General features: G+C 35.8%; 1 protein-coding gene across 12 annotated transcripts in view; it reads left to right on the top strand.

Annotated features, from left to right (window-relative positions):
• Positions 1–20873, top strand: part of ADGRB3 (adhesion G protein-coupled receptor B3) — a 445420-nt gene that overhangs the window by 416496 nt on the left and 8051 nt on the right. For 7 of the 12 annotated variants that reach the window (XM_063152986.1, XM_063152982.1, XM_063152983.1 and 4 more), the window contains 5 exons: positions 4358–4453; positions 5775–5814; positions 8365–9008; positions 9167–9280; positions 18242–18277. In XM_063152986.1, the coding sequence (XP_063009056.1) occupies positions 4358–4453; positions 5775–5814; positions 8365–9008; positions 9167–9280; positions 18242–18277 (930 nt within the window). The remainder of the gene's footprint in view (positions 1–4357; positions 4454–5774; positions 5815–8364; positions 9009–9166; positions 9281–18241; positions 18278–20873) is intronic. The other 5 variants (XM_063152987.1, XM_063152990.1, XM_063152985.1 and 2 more) reach the window with 2 other exon arrangements.

Raw genomic sequence — 20873 nt, 5'->3', positions numbered from 1 at the left:
AGAGTTGTCCAGACACTCCTTGAACTCTGACCATGGCTTGGAGCCATGACCAAGAAGCTTTTTTGGAAAAAAATGTATTTTGACTGTTGATGAAAGATTAATATCAACAGATATCTACCAAAAATTCCCTAAGCTTTGAATTAAAGATGGATTTCCTAGTCTAATGGCAGCTCTTTGCTGCAAATGCTTCATTCCCAGGCAATACTTCAATAATGTTGAACATCTCATAGAAACATTCTTGTCTGACTATATTCACAGGTAGGACTGTGGTGATTGAGGTGGAATTAGTCTTTTCGATATGTAAACTCAATTTTCAAATTCGTAGGATACCTTGACTGGAACCACTTTTAGCTCACTGTTTCTAATGTAAGCAATATGCAAAAATATCAACTTATAAGTATGATTCTTTTATAGGAAAAGAGGAATCTTTTCTTTAGATTTATGTGTAGGAAATCAGCTAGTTATGGTTTATTTTGTTCACTGCTCGTTTAGCAAATCACACACACACACACACACACACACATATATATATGTATATATGCAAAGAATCCTTACTCTATTTAACAACTAACAGAAGTTGCTCCAGCAAGGCAGTCTTAGCAGTTACACATTGTGGTTCTAACATGGAAATGCTAGAAGAAAGGCATTTTATAAAGCAGCTAAATAATCTATTTACAGGGTATTTTTAAAAAATTGCCTCATGAGAAGACTTGCCAGTGAGGCTCAGAAAGCACCAAGGTTTGATAAGGTTCTGCCTTGTCAAAATGGAGGAGACATTTCGTCTTCAGCCATGACAACTTAGGCAGAAGTAAATGTACAGAGACAACTTATTCACTAATCAGCAGATTATCAGCAGCCAAAATTATGATAGTGGTGTTGGGGGAAGACAAAGAAGCCTAGGTATATTGCTGATTGAACTCTATTTGACAGAACACATTAAATTTTCTTTAGTCCTCCAGATTTAAATTGCAAACTGGTCAATACACTTGAGGAATTAATTAAGGAGATATTTTTCATATGGGAAAAAAAAATTCATAGAAATTTCTTCAAGAAGCATGAAGAAGTTCAAGTTGATGCTCTTGAATCAATATTAATTTCAAACTTGTTTGGTTCAGTTTGTAGCAGCAAAGTCAGGTGTCTACTACACAGAGAGAGATGTAAGTCCAGTAAGTTATGTTTCAGTCTGATTCTGGAGTCTGGCTTTCCAGCTCCAGAGACCCTCAGGTGAGTACAGGCCAAGAGAGTGGCCATCATGCAGAGTGGGCAGTGCCATCTTTGCACTGCACATGGTGCCTCCCAGCTGAAAGAATAGTCTGGTACTTCTGGTTGTCTGCAACAGCATTTAGCTCTGCCAGTGCCTGTCAAGGAAATCCTGCCAGAATATTTGTCACTCTTGATGACAGCTAGAAAGCTATCTCAGTTATAGCCTATAAGATTGATCTAATATTTATAGCATGCCAGCACAGGCAAAACAATAATTCTGACTGTCAGGGGGAAAAAAATTTGGGGAGGAATATATCTCCATAAAATTCAAGCAAAGAGGACAGCCCTGCTTTACTATGCCTTTATTGTCATTACATCACAAAAAGAGACAGACTTCTACAATTATATATAAAAGCCCCTTTTTATTCTCTTAGTTGTATTGACATAAAGATAAATGATGGAAATATTTGTTACTTTCTCTAACACACTGTATTGAACTCCTTTTGTGACAGATGCTGGGTTAGGAAGCCAGGGATTTTTACAAACTGAGATGTACAAAGAAGAGAACTAAGTGATGTGTCATCTATTTCTCTCCACCATCAATTCAGTGTCTTTTGGAAAGACATTAAATCTTTCTATACTTACATTTCCTAACTTCAAGAAAGAATATTATACTTTTTAAGCATAAGACCTTTAATAGACTATTTGGAAATTTTGGAAGAAAAATGCAAAGTAGTTAGATATTATTGCTTCGTTTTGCCTTCTTATCCCAGAGAGCCTAGAGCTGTTCTTTTATTTTTCCTCACCTTCCTGTTTCAACACCTAACTGGGCATTGGAAGATGGTGATGGATGTGTAACAGAACAATACCAGGGGTCAGCATTGAGGCTTATCTATCTCAGGAAAACAGTTTGCCTGATCTGCCTGAACACAAGATGCTTTAAAGCTGATTTGAATCGCACTTACTAACTTATGTTAATGCTGGTGATGGGAGGAACCCACATGTAATTTTTTCTTTAGCTGTGCTCTGCAGTGTAGAGAGCATTTGGATTAAATTCATCGTTGGCGTCTAGAGCCCACATTTCAGAATTGCAGGAGAAAAATAAAAAGTACATGAGTAGGGCAAGGGTAAGTTATAAAAGCTTGGAGCTGGTTACTGTTGCTAAGGAAACTACTTCCCTGGTATCCGCACGTTCATCACATCTGTCTCTCCTTCTCTGCCTGGCTCTAAGAAAATCTTGTAACTTGATGTTAAAAGGCAGGGGAGAAAACAAGATTATGTTTCAAAGTAAAATGTAAAGACAGCACAATCTTTACATACTCAAACAACAATTTTGAACAAGCAGTTTAGAAGAGCAAGTTGATATTTAGAAAGTTCAACCATTTTGATTCTGACTTGGGTGAGGACATCTAAAAATTGAAACATATGTCAGTATCCTGGATAATGCTACATTTTACATTCTGTTAACATGTTCAGATCATATGTTGCTTGCACTTCAGAAGCACTGCAAGAAACATGCACATTCAAGAGGATCCTAAAATCAAGATTCACTGCTTTAATGTAGAAGGCACTGAAAATATGATGTGAGATTCTTGAGATTTCTAGACGTTAGAACTGGGGAACGTCCATGAACAGAGTCCCAAAGATTAGGAGGCCCACTGTAGGAGGCCCAGAGTGGAGTGAGTATGTTCTGAAGTAACTATGCTTTGGAGTCAAGCATCATGTGCCTGGAGGTGAGATTCAGCACAGCTGGGGATGCTCTGAAGAAAGCATTTTTTATTATATTTTGTGTCAAATCACTGTGCCAGTGCTTATCCAAGAGTATAAAACTCTGAAGTGTGACCTAACTTTAGCATTGATAAAGTGAGAGAAGACTAGGACTAAATTTGCAGCAACTGGGAGATGTCAAATCAAATTAAAATCAAAAGCATGGAAAACCAAAGCAAGTGTAGTGACGTAAAATCACAATCTGAGTTTCAATACAGCACACTTTAAATTACAATGTGTGGTAAGTCTTGGTGTTTTGAAATCAATCCAAACCTTCCCACCTTGCTTCATTCTTCCTTCTGCCCTATTTTTGCTCCCTCCACCTGTAGCAGTCACTTACCAAGACTGCAAAGCACTCCTATTCATTTAAGGGTTGAGCTCTTAATGAAATGTTTGCTATTTGGAATGTTTTTAATTTCATTTTTGCTTTTGTGATAGCTTCTCAACAACTCACATTAGAATATGATACATTTAAAGGGGACTGCCTCTCACCAGCAACAATTGATGAATTATCCTCTTTTGCTGTTCACAAAATGTCCACACGTAGAAGACAATTTTATCCCTTTTAATTATTCTGAATAAGACATCAAGTAATTTTTACAGATAATAAATGGAATGTAGTTTTTTATAGGCATTTCATTCATAGTACTTTTTATATTTGAACAAGAAATTGGATCACCCAACCAAGTTGTTTCCCAAGTCACATCTTGCTTTTGTACTTTCAAAAAATCTGTCTATGTGTAAAAAGTCCACTTTTCTTCGTGTGCTCACATTGAAGATACTTCTCTCGTCTGGAGAATTTTACTCTTAGAAGATGCATTAGATTCCCTGTACATGGAGCTAAAGATTATTATTGGAATCAGTATTGTCTTTCAAATAGACTTATTCTTTAAAGTACAATTAGGAGATTACAATACTTGTTAAGAACTGATTTCAATAACTGTTTGGTTACAGTAACTGTAAAAAACTGTCTTTCAAGAATAATACATTTATCAAGAAGAAGATACACTTTATCTTGCAATATTAACAGTTAACAGTACGTCTATTAATCTTGTTATCAGACATCTACCAAAGTGAATAAGACAAGGCCAAATACTATCACAAAGACAAATGTGGCTTAAATACCATATAATCACTGTCTAGTAGCTAATTCTGGCCATACATAAAACTAATTCTGTGGTCTCTGTGTGAGAGACTGACAAATTTATAGCAGCCAAAAAGTATAACAAATGTATGAAAGACAGAAATAGCCATTTATGTTTATTGCCTCTGATTTATGAAGTGGGCTAAAGAAAAGTCATGCATCATATTCCATATGATTTAATTTAATCTCTACTAGGAGTCTACAATGTTTCACAAGAATCAGTATAAGATATTTTTTTCACAGGTTCAAGATGCATTCAGATGTCGGCTAAGAAATTGCCAGGATCCAATCAATGCAGATTCTTCAAGCTCTTTTCCTAATGGACATGCTCAAATCATGGTTAGCTTTTATTTTCTTCTTTGACTATGAATTTAGTATTCCTAACAGAAAGAAAAACTTATTGTGTTGTACGTGACAAGTTTGTATAGCTGAAATACTAACACCTAAGCAAAAGACTGTTGAGGTTATTATCTGCTTGCTTAAATATCTTAGCTAGTTTTAAATTATTGGTGTGTTTATTTAGTGGAGCACAGTGAGTTGGTATCTTCCACCATTGTTCTGTAGGAACAAAGAATCTTAAATTAGACAATAAAAAAGAATTTAATAATATATTGTGACTTTTAGAGTACCGATGCATTTCCCTTCATGAGGTCTTGAAAAATGTTCTCAAACAAGATAAGGAGAAAGTGCTAGACATTCTACAGGGGGAACCTATTTAGTGTGTTAAATTAAGAGACAGTGAATTTTGCTAATATTATTAGGTAATGTATTAATACAACATAGGGGTCTCTTCACTTTGAACACCAGTTTGTCATTGACTATAATGGAGTCAGAATCAGGCCCTAAAGACATGCAAGGCTCAGCAAGAATGCAAGGTACAGCAAGCAGATGCCCTTCAAAATGATGAATCAAAAAAAAGAATTTAATGTTTGGACTTCACAAGCAAGAAAGAGATCAGTTTTACTGAACATTTAGCATGGAATAAACTTCTTGTGAAAATAAAAAGTCAATAAATTCTCTAACAGAATAGTTTTGTTTAACTAGGAAAAGTGTGCTTTGATTTTGAACTGTTAAAATTCTTCCTTATTCTCACAATTAATTTTTGAATAATGAAATAAATAATAGTTGTTTTCAGGGAGTACAAAAATTTTATTTGACTACATTAATAAAAAGAAATGACAGAATTTTTTATAACATAAGCACTTCATTTACACAAATTAATGACGTTTCAAACAGGACTATTTGAATTCACAGTAATTTTTATTGCAGGCTATTTTTCATACTTTTTTTCATTACATTACCATGAAAATCTTCCTTAAAGAAGATCTTTTGGTGAGATGTAGAAGTTATTCTTCCATATACCTTAAAAACTATACACTGTATCATTTTATTAAAATTATGTACTCTACTTCCACCTATTTTATTTTATGTTTTCTGGTCAGGCAGTATACTTTGAAAACCACCCAGTTGTACTTTAGGAAATTTATAAAGCTCTGCTGTTGTAAAACAGTACACTTCACCTTCTCAGCAACGAGAAACAATTTTTAACAGACTATGACCCTGTAAGTAGGACATTTTGGAAGTGCTAGTTGGCAAAAAGGTATTGTGGTTTATTTTTGAATTATTAATGGCTGTTCTGTTTCACTGTTTCTTGTTACAGACTGATTTTGAGAAGGATGTAGACATTGCTTGTCGGTCAGGTAAGACCATTGAGATAGTATTTAGCCAACAAATAGTCTTGTACAAGTTCCTTGTGAAGTGAAAACCAGAAAAATATTGGGGTTTAGCTGTTTGTAGGAAATATTTATTAACTTAAACAAAATAAAATGTGGAAAATTATGTCACTTTGTGAATACATTATTTAATTGTGTTACTAGGGCCATTAACTAGAATGGAGCATTTAGAAAGTAGTCAAAGCTGTGACTGTCTATTAGAAAGCAAATAGTTGTGGAAAGAAGATAATTCTTAATGCATTAAGCTTTCCTTTCCTGGTACACAAGCAAATGTGAAAACATCATTTTAGTTCAACAACAAAAAAATAGTGTATCTTGACAGCTGTGTATATGAAGGATGCATCAATTTGCATTCATTTTAAAATGGGTATATTTTTTAGGACTCTAAGTGAAATCAACAATAGTTTAAGCAAATTAAATTTTATTCCACTTTAATGAGAAAAGTTGCAGGTTTTAAAAATATATTTCAGTAGTGTGATCTTTAATCAGTTGGCTATATTTGTTTCCGTATATTAAAGACAACAAAATTTCACCTATTTATTTACCAACCTTGTTTAAATAGTGCAGTATAAAATTAATTACTATTTAAACTCTACAGAAATATTTAAATCTAGGAGATATTTCCAAATGACAGTTTTTCCTAGGGAAACAGTCTTGCCTAAACACCCTCAGTTTTCAATAAAGGGAGAGTGTGTCCTCTCTGTGGGGTGAGTCAGAGCAGAAGCCTGATTTAGCTCTTCTGCATCAGCCACCTAAAGGACACTCGTTCTTCATTGGCTAAATGCAGAGCCAAGAAAGCTGATCTCATTAAGGTGAAGTTTGAGTTTCCAGTCACTCACCTTTAAAAAAGTGCCAGTTGAGTTTCTTGCCATATAGACTTAGTTCTTCCCTACAGATCAGTTTTAATATGCACATGTATTTTGAAGGAATCAGGGTAGTGCATTGTAGCACAAATGCCTGTTTGTCACCATCCAATGCAGACAAAAATCCAGCATAGATCCATGTAGTTCCCACTTCTGTGATAACATAGCTCTGCAGTACAGAGGGCCTTGCCAGAGGTGTCCTGCAGGAGATTGACTCTGAATGCTGTCTTGAACAGGCTTTTCTTGATAAGCATTTGAACTCACTTTCTGATAATGGAAAAATTGAAGGATAGATCACTGTTTGAAGTGTCTGAACAAGTGTCACTGGAAACAATGAAGCAGACACTGAATTCAGGTATACGTGCACCGTTGTTTAGAAGAAAATCATTATTTTTCTAATGGGAAAAAATGAGAGTTAGTTTAGTGTGAGGAAGGAAAGTCAGATGTCTTATGAGCTGCTTGCTATGGAAAAGGCAGTGAACTGACAGGCGGGTACTGGGGGATCTGGGTCATCAGAGCCCTTGGGCAACCAGAATCTATGCAAATGTAAAACCTAGATACTTGAGTCTGTCTTTCTGTCTCAGCCCATGAGCTGGGTTTTGTTGTATAAAATAGCACTGGTGTGAATGAAAATATTTTCAACCAGGACCAGAAAATCCCTGTAGGCAGCTGGAATAAGTCCAGCAATTGGTTACTTTAATTGTTTTCTACCCTTTTTCTTTCATTACAGGTTTTGGATTATAGATGTACTTTTTTTATTTTCTTCTTCTTCTTTTTTTTTTGTTTGTTTGTTTTTTGAAAGATGAATAATTATGACTGAATAGCTGCTTTGCTTTTGAAGCCATTCTTCAATGCTTCTGGAAATTTTGAATTTTATAACAGGATTAGTAACTTTTACATGTAAACCTCAACCCCAAAAAAATCATTGAATGTTGCTACAAGTTTGACCAGGAAGGTCTAGGCCTAGAACAGAAGTGGATTATGACTCTGCTGTAAAACATTTTTATATTCTTTATAACCTTTCCAGATACAGTAAAATATTCTTTCTGATACCAATGGAATTTTTTCCCAATGTGGTATTTCTTTTGTCACTTTTATTTAAAACATATTTTAACAGAGAAGAGTTTTTAAAAGTCAGTGAAAAGGAACATTTTGGAGTTTAGGAACACATGCTCATAGTTATAGTCTTATGGTCGGTCATTACAATGGATTGACAAAATGATTCTGCCTTACAATCTGTTTGACATTTTCCAGAAGGTTATGTGGAGTTAATAATGGCAGTAGGGATGTCATACTGTATTTTTTTGGAAAACTCTTAATGAGTTCCACATGGCAGGCTTGTGCTTAAGCTGTAACTCACCTAAAATCTATAGAAGTCAGTAGGAACAAATGAAGTGGTTTTGATTCATATAAATGACTGAAGTTAGTCAGAGATCAGCGTCAGTTATACACAGCAAATTAAGAGAAGAAAAAACCCAAAACCACAGAAAAGCTTTTCCAAACACAATCTTTATAACATGAAAGCTAATAAGTGGATAGAAAATATTTTAGAAGATACACTGGTAAAGAAGCACTGCTAGATAAAGCCACAAGTAAGAGCAGTGTTAGGTTGATATGGTTTCATGCTGTAAGAATCCTCTTCTCTGGCCCACAGTTCTGCATAAAGACATTGGACCTTGCAGAGCAGCCACTATAACAGGAACACTTTCTAGAATTTCACTAAATGATGAAGAGGAGGAAAAGGGACCAAACCCAGAAGGAATGAGCTATTCAACCTTGCCTGGAAACATCATCTCCAAAGTCATCATCCAGCAACCAACAGGTCTCCACATGCCTATGAGTATGAGTGAACTGGCCAATCAGTGCTTGAAAAAAGACAACAGCGAGCTGAGGAGGACTGTGTATTTATGCACTGACGACAATTTGAGAGGTGCAGATATGGACATAGTCCATCCTCAGGAGCGGATGATAGAGAGCGACTACATAGTCATGCCCCGGGGCTCAGTAAATACCCAGCCATCCCTGAAAGATGAAAGCAAAATGAATATAGGCATGGATACCTTGCCTCATGAAAGGCTGCTGCACTACAAAGTTAATCCTGAGTTCAATATGAATCCCTCTGTAATGGACCAATTTAATATCAATTTAGACCAGCATCTTCCCACCCAAGAACATATGCAGAGTTTGCCGTTTGAGCCCCGCACGGCAGTGAAGAATTTCATTGCTTCAGAGCTGGATGACAATGCAGGATTATCAAGAAGTGAAACTGGATCCACAATATCAATGAGCTCTTTAGAGGTCAGTGGTGCATAAACAAATTGCATGCTCTGTTTTTCTAATTTTATGGTAAGACAATAAATTGTGTCTTGTGTCTGAGGGGTGAAGCAAATGTTTTAATTCAGTATAAATTATTGTTTGGGATCATACACTGCTGTTCATATTTCTCTTATTATCAGAAGTGTTTATACCTAGAAAACAAGACTAAAGTTTCAGAGCCAGTCTGTATGAAAAAATATAGTTCTGGAGATTTAACATTCCACACGACTGCCGAGGATTTCGTGACCTACCAGGTAAAGTCCACTGGAAAATTCTGTGTTGCTATGAGAAGAAAAACTATTCCTGCAAGATACAAGTGCTAATCATTGGCCCTACCTGCAAGCACATGCAGCTGAAATTATTTGCCATTTTATTGCTGACAATCATATCTGTCTCAGATATGATAGGTCTGATTATGCTCTCATTGGTGTAAATCTTGGATTCTTCCATCCAATAGTTCACCATTTACTGATTTAGTTTTGTTTGCATGTGCATGCAGGCATTGGTACAACTGATGTGTGCAGTAGGTACAAGTGGGCTTCGTGTGGAGTATCATAGATTCCAGTCAGATTGCAAAAGTGAACTGAAAAGCCTTTAAAAGGCTTTCAGTTATTACTACAATCTGTCTGTGGGATTTAAGCATTTTCAAACTGAAAGCTGTTGAAATAAATGGTTAAGACCTAAGCATCAAATACTGCCATTCTTATTAAGCCTTTACATGTGAAAGCCAGGAGCGAGCTGGAGTTTATTTCATACTTGGACCTCCTTAAGAACTGGGAATACATTTCACCAGCACGTCAAATGTTGTGAACATGGCATTTTGTGGGACAGAGAAAGACAAATGAGAAAGTCATGGTACTCACTCATTCTCTGAAAGAAGTCACGCATGGAAAAAATTTCTACTTTATTGTGCGAACTTGAAGCCATTAGCTATTACTCCACAGTGTTTAGACCTGTCTGGGTAGGGAAGTAGAGACTGAGCCTTATTTTTCAATTTTTAGATGCAACTGCAGCTGATACTTCATAAATGGTGGCTACTTATAGATGTTTCTTTTAAAATGGAATTGAAGTTTGATGAAAATGAAGTTTTATGAAGAGTTTGGGCGGAAGATCAGAATTTAGATTATTTTTAAGAGCTTTCTTTACAGGCTTTGAAAGTAAAATGTTTTCTGTGCTGTTTATATTGTGTGTGTACTACAATCAGTTTTTACAAGAGTTGATTTAACTTTAAAATTAATAGAAAATGAAGTGTGCGGATCTTCAAAGAATCAAAAATTATCCATGTTTTGGTTGTTGTTAAAGTGAATATGTATAATCTTGAACGAATTTTCAAAATTATTTCTAGAAGATAGTTTAAGTCCTTGCCCTTTCAGTGCTCAGACAGACAAGCTCTTTCAGAGCAAGTCTGCATTGTTAAAGAAATGACTGCCCTCAGTTCAGGTATATTAGTTAATAGATCTTGGGTGATGCACAGGAGTTCTCAAATTTAATGCAACCCCAGAAGCAGAATAGATAAGGTCAACTTCCAGCAGTATCCTCTCCCAGCTATCTACAATTCCATCTTTAAGATCATTTTTTGTCAGATATGGAGGCTTAAATCCAGACCAGTTAATATTAGACATATGGATATGTGAGGAAGATTCATAATTCTTTGAGAAGATGGACATATTTGCCACCAAACTTCCACTCTAAATAAATTTCTGGTGATGCCTCTTTTCTTCCATTGGTGAGAAAGTTCATCTAGGACCTTAAAAAAAAAAAAAAAAAAAGGAGCAGATCTTAGTTAAGTTGTAAAAATTGTGACAATAGTTACTTCAGCATACACAAAATTGTAGTTCCTGACACCGCTTTGGAATATAGGCCTGAAAATTGATAAATATAATGTACTGCTCCTTTAAAGTTATTTTTCTAACTGTATTTGTATCATATTTTAACTTTCTAAGATGGGATGTACACACAGAGTCTCAGTCACCATTCTGTATATCATTTTTACACTCAGGAGGGACTAATAACTATGTAGTAGAAAATGCAGTAAAATATTACAAGATAGTAAATATGTAACTCCTCCTAACTTGGGAAGTATACTAGGTTTAGAAGGCTGTATTTTGGTCCAGAATGCCAGTTATGTTTGTATACCTCATGAAACCCAGCAAAATCCCATGTATTAGGAAAAAAGCACAGATATTGTGGCAGGTCAGAAATGAAAGAAACTGTTTTAGCTTTTGTGTCTGCCTTTGTGATTCCCGACATTGCTGGACGAGGATGTGCTGCACTGAACTGAAGATAGGAGCATGAAAGAAAATTGTATGTAGAAGAAAATCAGTCTCAAACAGATTCTGATAAGCAGATCCAGCCAGATAAAGAATGTGATTGTGTTTTTACTATGCAGGTGTGTAAGAAGCAAGGGTTGAGGCAAAGCCCAAAATGTTATTGGCTGGAAGTGACCCACTGGATTAACTTTTGTGGCAGCCTTAAACAAAGTAAAAGTGAGGGGGCAAGGAATTTGGTTTTTGGAAGATTGCAAGACTTTTCAAAAGACAGGGCTTTGTCAGACATTATGGAGCAGCAAAACCTGCAGCAGGACATTCAAGATCACCCTGCCCACCTCTTTCCTGACAGAGCATGACTGGACCAGCTCTAAAGGAGAAGATCCAGAGCAGCAGAAAGCTTCCCCCTCCTATCAGCTTGTAGCAGGAACACAGCTACAATATCAGCACAAAAAACTTATATCCTGACTTCTAACCCTGAAGGGAGGATCCACCAACCCTTCCATTAAATATCTAAATGTAGACATTCCCCTTCTGAAATGGAAAAAGTGCTCTTCACATTTGGCTCCCCTATAGAGTCAATTGAGACAATTTTTAGGCCACTTTTAGACATCTGCTCCAGGATGAAGTAAATTACATACCTCAGTGCATGTCTCTTTTCAGATTCCATAGAGAAATCCAGAATGAGTAGTTCAAACACAAGCACCAAAAATGTTGATGCCCTAAATTTAGTCAGATGCATCCTACTGTTTGTCACAAACTTTCTTCTAAAACTTTTTTATCTATTTTTTTTTTTCTGAAGGAAATGCTTAGATGTGAACGATTAAATGCTTTACTATGTCTGGAGGAATTTTAGTTTGCAAAAGATAGCTTGAGAATGCCATAGTATTTACATACAAGTATTGCCCAGATAATTATAAATTTAAGGATGTGCAGATTTGCAATGTGCAAATCGCTAATTTTTATTTTATTTGGTATGCACCCAACAGTACTTACGTGATTACAGGCACAGACAGGCATATTAGCACAACACAGAGTTTCTGAGGAGGACTAATCAAACATCTGGTTAATCTCCTGAACATTCCTTATATGCATGGATTAAAACTGGCTTTGCTACCTTGGCATCAAAGTGGCTTGTAGTATGCTCCTTCAGTTCAAAGTGTTTTGATTTTAATGAAGAGAACACTCAATACAGTCTTTTGGAATGGTTTTTGTTTTGAAAATGTACACTGAGTGTTGTGCTCATTAAAATGAAATTACTTTGAAGTGAAGTATTGCATTCCCAGACACTTAGATGCAGAGGAAAGTAAATATAGAGGAAGAAGCTGATCTGGGAAACATATCTCCAGGAAAAGTAATTAATCTCTTTTTATTGGGCAAAAAAATGGATGAAGAAGTAGATACCTGTGAAGAGACTTGCATTGTTAGCTTTGTGGAAGAATGAACGGTTCTTTGAAGGGAACTGTGGTTAGTGTAGTGTGAGCAGAAATGGAAAAGAGCTGAAAGAAGACAAAGCCTGTAAAATACTATAAAATTAAAAGCATGCAAATACAGGCAATAGAAACATTTATTAAGGGGGGGTTGGGTGAGGAAATGTCATGTACTTTACAAGAATGGGAAGGGAAGGAAAGGACTTCACAAATTATTTGTCACATAAAGAACTGGAATTCTCTTTCCAGACTCTTATCTTCTTTGTTTTTCTGTCTCAGATTCTGCTGTGAGATTTTTATGTGTATTAAGTTGAATGTGTGACCAAAATAATCCTTCTGTGTTCATTTATGAGAGCTCTTAATACATTCAGTCAACTCTGTAGGTCCTTGGCCAAATCACTGACAGAGGACATAAGGAAGAAAATACTGCTACAACTGAGAAAATAAAGGTGTATGTTTAAGATAGTGAAATGCAAAGAAAAATTAAAGCTAGGTAAAGAGCAGAAAAAATTTTAAAAAAAGGTGGGAAATATGGCAGAAATGGAGAAAAAAAAAATTAAGGTATTAGGAAGAATGAGATAAAAACAGCAGGGAAGGAACAAAATCTAAAATAATAGTAATAAAATCCCCAAACCAGGAAAAGAAGGAAAAAAATACAAAGTTAAAATAGTCAATTTCATCAATAAAGTACCAGAGCATCAGGCAGGGAAATAAAGCAAAATGTTGTGATTTTGATTTATGACATGAGAAGTAAAAAAAAAGAGAGAACAAAAATATAGAGATGAGCACCACAGGAATTTCTTCTTTATCATGTTTCCACATTGCATATATTTTCAGGCATTCTGTATCTCAGATTTCTATCCCCCCCATTCCTCATTTCATTCTTCAATAAGCTGTGGAGACAGCTCTTGCCAATTTTGTGACTCTCAGTAAAATGAAGTCTAGCCTGTAACAACCCTCCCTTTCTTTCACTTGAGTGAGTAGGTCCCAGAGTCCTCTGACTTCAGAAATTGATGCAGGTTATTTTCAGGGTATCTTACAGAAGTGGGGGTAGAATCCGGCAGAGTTTGTTGTAGTAACTGAAGATGTGAAGAATTGAAATTTTAATCAGTCTTCTAAAATGCAGCATATATTGCAGACTTTATTTTATCATTGTCTATTTAACAAGTGCTACATTTTCCCTCAAAGCATTCAGAAACACAAAGCAAGTGGTCTTAGCTGATTGAGTAAATAAACATGCAGGCTGCCCTATAAAAACAGGGAGCAGCAGGACACAATAATTTGTCAGAATACTTTTAAAGTGAGATCTTTGAATTTATGTTTATGCTGAGTATTGGCATACTAAATTTGCTAGTGTGTTTAAAGACTTAAAATTGCCACATTAAATTCTCTTTTTCATGAAAATTTGCTGCCTTTATGTCTAGCTCATGTTATGAGCTAGTAGCCAACAATCCTCTATTAAAAATCTAGAGTGTTTTTCAGTTATATATACACAAAAGGCATTTAAAATCAAAACCATCTTTATATGTTCCACCTTTATATCTCTTGAGGGCCAAATCAGATTTTTCTTTACTTTTGTTCTGGGAAAAAATCCTCCTCAGGGTAAGATCTTGTGTGTCAAATCTTATCTCAGAGCAAATTATAAACTGCTGATAATAAGACTTTATATTAATGGAAGCATGGTTATAGCCCTCTCTATAATATGGTATCTCTGGTTTCAATTATGCTTTACACAATGAAATATATCTTTAGGAGTATCTGATGTAATTAATCAGATAGTGGTGTAATGCAGAGTGGAATAAGAAGGAAAACAGGCATTTGTCATTTTACAGACATGGAGAGGGATTTCATTAGTCTTTTAGTAGGAGCAGCTCTTTCCTGGTGCCAGCGGATTAGTGTGTGCTGGTGTATGGAAATTATTCTTCGAAATTCTATTTTTGTCCCTCAGCAGAGTTTAAAGTTGTTCTGGAATTACACAGAGAAGCTATACATGATTAGCACAAAGTAAAATTGAAATAAAATAAATTACTACCACAAATCTTTTTACACAGAGTTTTATTTTGGCTCTGGCATGAAGGGTACGGGGTTTTTTTCTACATAAAATGGGTTTTATCAATTAAGGTTAAAGAGCCATAGAAATCAGAGATGGAAAAATTCTTGTCAGGTTATCATTTCTATCAGTGCAAGAACATCTACAATATATTTCTCTAAAACTTAGTCAAACTTCACTTTCAAGACTAGAGTGAAGGACTTCCACTGTTACCCTTAGTAATTATTAATTTTAATTAATTATTAATTAATTAATTCCCTTAATAGTTTCCATGCAAAACTAATTGCATGGATCTTCAGGTTTTATACACTCCCTTTATTACTGACCCTTGCAGTTCTCCAGCATTTGGGGCTCTTCAGCTTGGAGAACAGATGAGTGAGGAGCGAATAGGAAACTATTATTCATGTCTTATAATATCAAAAAGAGGAACATCAATAAAATGTCAAAGAGATAAACAATCTAATTTCCTTTGTCATATTTTACATATTTAAACTGTGGAATTCACTACTTCAGCACATTTTAGATTTCAGAATAAGCTCCTCCCAAGGAAATTCTGAAACTACTGAAGACTTAATGGAAGGTATTGTGGTAGAAATGTGATTTTATACTTGCCCTTCTCTATATCATTCCTGAAATGTCAAAGCAGGACATGGTCAAATACAAAATACTAAATGAGGCAAACCACAGATAATATCCTTTACAGGTTTTTGTTATTTGTATTCTTTTAACATTAATACTCGAGTGAATCTCCAACCGATCCTAGGGAAAAACCCACCAACTTCCAGTGTAATTTTTGTGTTGCTAAAATAATTCTCAGTTTTGCAGGTGCCTAAAGGGAACAGCTTTTTGGAAAGAAACATATTGATGTGACCAGTTCAGCAGCTCATTTGACACAAGGAAATTTCCCCCCTTATTCCACTCATTTGCCTTTTGTCAGTTTAATGTAGAATGAGCTAGATGGTTGATTTCTGAAAGCATTTAGGTATGTGTGGAAAGCTCCATTTTCATCAGCCAAAAGAGACATAACAAACTTCATATAAGAGGAAAAGAATATATGCAGTCACAATTAATGCAACTATTTTCATGGCTATTATATATCATACAGAAACTAGAACAATTGAGTAAAATTTCAACTTCCAATTGAGACTAAGTGGAAACTCCTTCATCCTTGTAAGTTTCCTAATGACTTCATGCTTCCCCCTCTCAAAAAATAACACTGCTGTCATTTCAAGACAATGACGTAGCACCCAGGAGGACCTGATCGTGTACCTAGTGCTGTCAGTGACAATATTGCAAATAACTTTCCATGGTTCAGGATCACATTCATAATCAGCATCCTTTGGTTTTCAAACCTTGCAGAACTTTTCTGCTCCTGTGGCAATTACACACATTTTATGTTTTATGCTCGTGCAGCGCTTGTACTGTATTTCATTGTATGCAGCCACGCAAAAAATATGAAACACAAGCTCAGAACAGATGTTCCTTACTATATAAGTTTAAAATGAATGCTTTTGTGATAGGTTCTTGTTGAGCCCTGGAAAAATCCTCACTGAGAAAAACCTGTGCTATATGACCTGTTTAGTTATAACTAGTGTGAACTACCAGCTGCATTGCAATACTCGCCTCTCTCTGACAGTAGCACAACTGAATATTTTGCAACCTGTTAGTTATATATTTTCACCATGTAAACAGTGATAGAGCTGTCTGGGTGCAAAACCTAATAATCCAGCTATGCCAGGAATATTTTCACTGGAGTCAAGCGCACAAAGCAATATACAAAAGTTTCAATTTTACAAATCACAGTACCTAGCCAACTGAACTTTTTTTTCCTAAATTTGCTATATTTTTACTTAGGATTCATTGGTATCAGGTTTATTACTGAACTCTAACTTAAAAATAGCTTTTTAAAATATGTTTCAAAGTTACTTCTGTAAATATCACTGCATTATCTGTTGTACATGTTTCTTATTTTGTAGCCATTGGTCCTTTTCAATGGTAGATGTGGTCTAATTGTACATTAAAAGTAGATCATTCCTCATCACAAATGCATAGATTCTCTTTAAATTAGGCCTTGATGATTAAAGATAGCTTCTCCAAAGCTTGTTTTGTTGGTGGTTTTAACTTAGACTGTTCTTTTATAGAGCCTCAGAACCCTTTAGGCATCAGAGTGTCTACAGTTTTGCAGAAATATTCCTTATATTATTGTGGAATGGAGCATTAAAATTTCACTACAAAACCAGAAAATATGTCACAAAGTGGTATAATCAAGGGCTCAGAGACCAAATATCTTCCACTTTTTACAGCCGGAAGACTTGTAAAATCATTCCTTTCAATTTCAGGAGAACAAAGCAGCTTACTAAAACCTGCAGGTTTGTTAATCCAGATAAAATCAAAATCAGGAAGATTCTTCCTCTTGACTTAGTGAGTTTGATTCTTCTTCACTGAAGAAATTAAATGCAGTGTGAAAAGGTTCCTTCACTGTGACTTAAAGCCATCATACCCTCTCATAAAAATTAGGATTAAGCTTCAAAGCAAATCTTTTTGGGTTTGGGAGTACTTTTTTCTTCTTTAACCCTCCTTCCTGAAGACAAATGTATCTTTTTTCTCATTCCCAATTTTTTTGCATTCTTTTCAGCTCTCACAACCTAGCTTCTTCTTTCTACATCTCTTTAATCTATTGCAAGCCATTTAATTTCCAACTTTAAAAGAAAAAAATTATTTTTATCCCTTCTCTATAATATTTCTGCTTCTTTTTGATATAATTTGACTTTGTAATTGATTTCTTTTTGGATCTAAAAAATTCTGTGCTAAATTATTTGTAACATGTCTAAGCAATCATATTCTGTTGCATTTTATACAAGTGATTACTTCACTAGTAAATCATTCTTGCTTTATATCAGATGCTTTGAATCAGATTTGTCATAAGTTTAAAACAAAGTCATTGCTTTCTCCATTCAGATTGCCATTGCAAACAAACAAGCTGAAGCTGTGGCTTCGGCTTGGTTTTGCTGTCATTTATTCCATTAAAATCAATGGAGTTGTACCAATGTAAGCCTGATGTAGGAACGAATCAATTTCTGTAAACCTATAAAAAGTCTAAATCATAGATATGTATAGCTACCTGTGTAAAAATGTATAAATATGATGATAATTTTCAAATATCACAGAAAATATAGAAATATTTTATACACCAACAGGTTCAATTGCATGCAAATAACATGCACATTATGCATCCCACTGAAATGCATTCTGGTTTATTTCAGAGAAAATATGATGATACTGGTCTAATAAACTATGCAAAGTCACACATTACTCTTAAATTATCAAGATTAAAATCTCTATCTTCTTACAAAATAACTAATACATACCTAATAGGAAAAAAAGAATGTTATTTAGACTCATTAATATGATTTGAATAGTCCCCTTGTTAATAAAACCTCTTTTTTCTTTTTTTTTACTGCTTAATAGAGAAGAAAATCACGTTATTCGGACCTTGACTTTGAAGTAAGTTTTACTGAATTATTCCTGAATATTAAAAGTATTTTCCTAAAAGTAAATGTGAAGTGTTCATTTTAGCAGATTTTAGCCTTCTGGCCTAGTAAATGTGATAGGGTTGTTCAATTAGTACTGTACAGAACATGATGAACAATTCATTAAAACTACTTTGGTGCAACTTGTTTGCAAAATATTCTGAGATCAGACTGTCATATTGCAATATTAACCATCATGATTTCAGTTTTTAAATTCTTTGCCTTTTCATTTTCATCTGGGTTTGGTTTTTTTGATATTTTTTTTCTCTTTTTTTTGGCTGGCTATCTACTTACTGGAGCAGTGTGACACTCTTATAGGACAGGCTAAATCACAGCAGAAGTTTGCTTTGCTCAAGAGATTTTCAATAATTTCTTTTCTCTTTCTTCAATACTACTTTACTGAAATATGACTTTCTCATCCAAGTAGTGATTATGGATGTGTCAAATTTTGAATGACATAGTGCTGCAGGTGTCAAAGCTTATGGATCACATGCTATATAAAAAATTAAGTTCATGTAAGGTTCTTTAGGTTGGATATGCATAATTTCTGACTTAGATCCTGTCAAGTGAGAAGGTTTAGTTGTGTTCATTAATGACCATTTTGTTCTCAGTCAATACAATTAAGTCTCTTAGAGATTTGTTTGAAGTTTTTCTCTCTCATTTCTACCAGAAGGAATACAGCAGTTAGTTTTCAAGGGGCTGTTCATAATTTGAGGTTTTCACATAGGTTGTCTATTCATGCATAGAGGTAGTTTGATATAATACATTTTGTGTGTCTCCAAAGAAACTGAACAATTATATTTGCATAGAACCTACAGATTGTGGGCTAAAATTTGAAAGCCTGTGATCAGCTCATATCAACCATAGCTCAAAAACTCCCCTGTTTGCAAGTACCCTAAATATGCTTTAGGATAAATGCATAGAAAGGAAGAAGAAATACATGAAACAATAACAAAATTCTGATGAGCAAGCAACTCTAAATTCAGTCAGAAGTTTTATAACTGTAGTGATACAAAGAATTCTAAGTTTTAGTGGTTTTGTCATTGAAAAGTAGAAATATTACAATGAGAGCGTTCTCTGTGGCAACAGTTACTAAAACATTCTTCCTGTCACTCAGGAACATAATCCAACACCAAATAAACACCCACAATGCCTACACATTTCTCTCAAGAAACAGGATTCCTCATTACACAATTTCTCTTGCCTCCATGGTTTCACAGACTCACAGAATGGGTCATTTTGGAAGCAACCACAGAATGGGTCATGTGGTCCAACCTCACTGCTCAGGCAGGGTCATCCTAGAGCACATGGCACAGGATTGTGTCCAGATGATTATTGAATAGCTCGTGTGGGGGAGACTCCACATCTCTGGGCAGTCTGTGGCAGTGCAAAGTCACATGTACAACAAAGAAATTCTTCCTCATATTCAGGAACTTCCTGTGCATCAGTTTCTGCCCTTTACCTCTTGACCTGTTGCTTGGCACCGCTGGGACAAGCCTGGAAACCTCAACCACTTTTTAGATACTGATGGACAGTGATAAGGTCCACTCTCAGTTGTCTGTTTTCAAGGCTGATAAGGCCCAATTTCCTCAATCTTTTCTCAAAAGGTAGATGCTTCAATCCCTTAATCATCTTTGTTGCCCTCCCCTGGAGTTGCTCCAGGAGCTCCATGTCCCTCTTCTACTGAGGAGCCCAGAACTGGACTCAGAACTCCAAATGTGGCCTCAGCAGGGCTGAGTAGAGGGGCAGGATCACATCCCTAGACCTGCTGGCAATGCTCTCCTAATGCACCCCAGACACCATTGGCCTTCTTGGCCACAAGGGCACTGCTGGCTCATGGAGAGCTTGTTGTCCATGGTTCTTCTTCCATGTTGTCCGTGTACACCCAGGTTCTTCTCTGCAGAGCTGCTTTCCAGCAGGTCAGCACCCAGCCGTTCCTGGTGCAGGGGATTATTCTTCTCCAGGTGCAGGATCCTGCACTTTCCTCTGTTGAGTTTCAGACAGTTCTCTGCTCACCCCTCCAACGTGTCCTGGTCCTTCTGAAGGGCTGCACAGCCCTCTGGGGCACAAGCCATTTCTCCCAGCTGTGTGTTGTTGTTTATTTACACCTTTTTCTTAACTTGTTTGCAGTATTGCTGTTCCATGGCCTGGCATTTTTAGGATTACTGTTAAAATGCAGGAAAATACTTTTTTGTAAAAGGAAAGGATGGGGCCACTGGGAGTGAGTGATGAGGAACTGAGAGCATCAGCAATACTGTGCCAGTTGCTACTGTGTTTTACAAGTATTGATGCAGACTAACCCCATCTCACCCCCCAGCTTTATGATTTTTCTGATTAAGTCTGTGGACTTTTCTGTATCCTTACACATAGCACGACTGTCTAAGGTAAAATAAAATTTAAAAGCCAAAAAATGTTGAAATAATGTGGTGTGGCCAAAATGCTGCTCTTTGGATCCCCCAAAGCAGCTTGACTGCAAAATGGAATACAGTCTAGAGGTAAGATCAAGCCAAAGGGATTGAACATTCTACTTAAATGTTTAACACTTTCTCTGCTTTGTCTGTGACCAGTGC

Source organism: Melospiza melodia, chromosome 3 (genome assembly GCF_035770615.1).
Source record: "Melospiza melodia melodia isolate bMelMel2 chromosome 3, bMelMel2.pri, whole genome shotgun sequence".
NCBI lineage: Eukaryota > Metazoa > Chordata > Aves > Passeriformes > Passerellidae > Melospiza > Melospiza melodia.
Note: the sequence above shows the minus strand (reverse complement) of the source record. Positions and strands in the feature narration are given on the sequence as shown.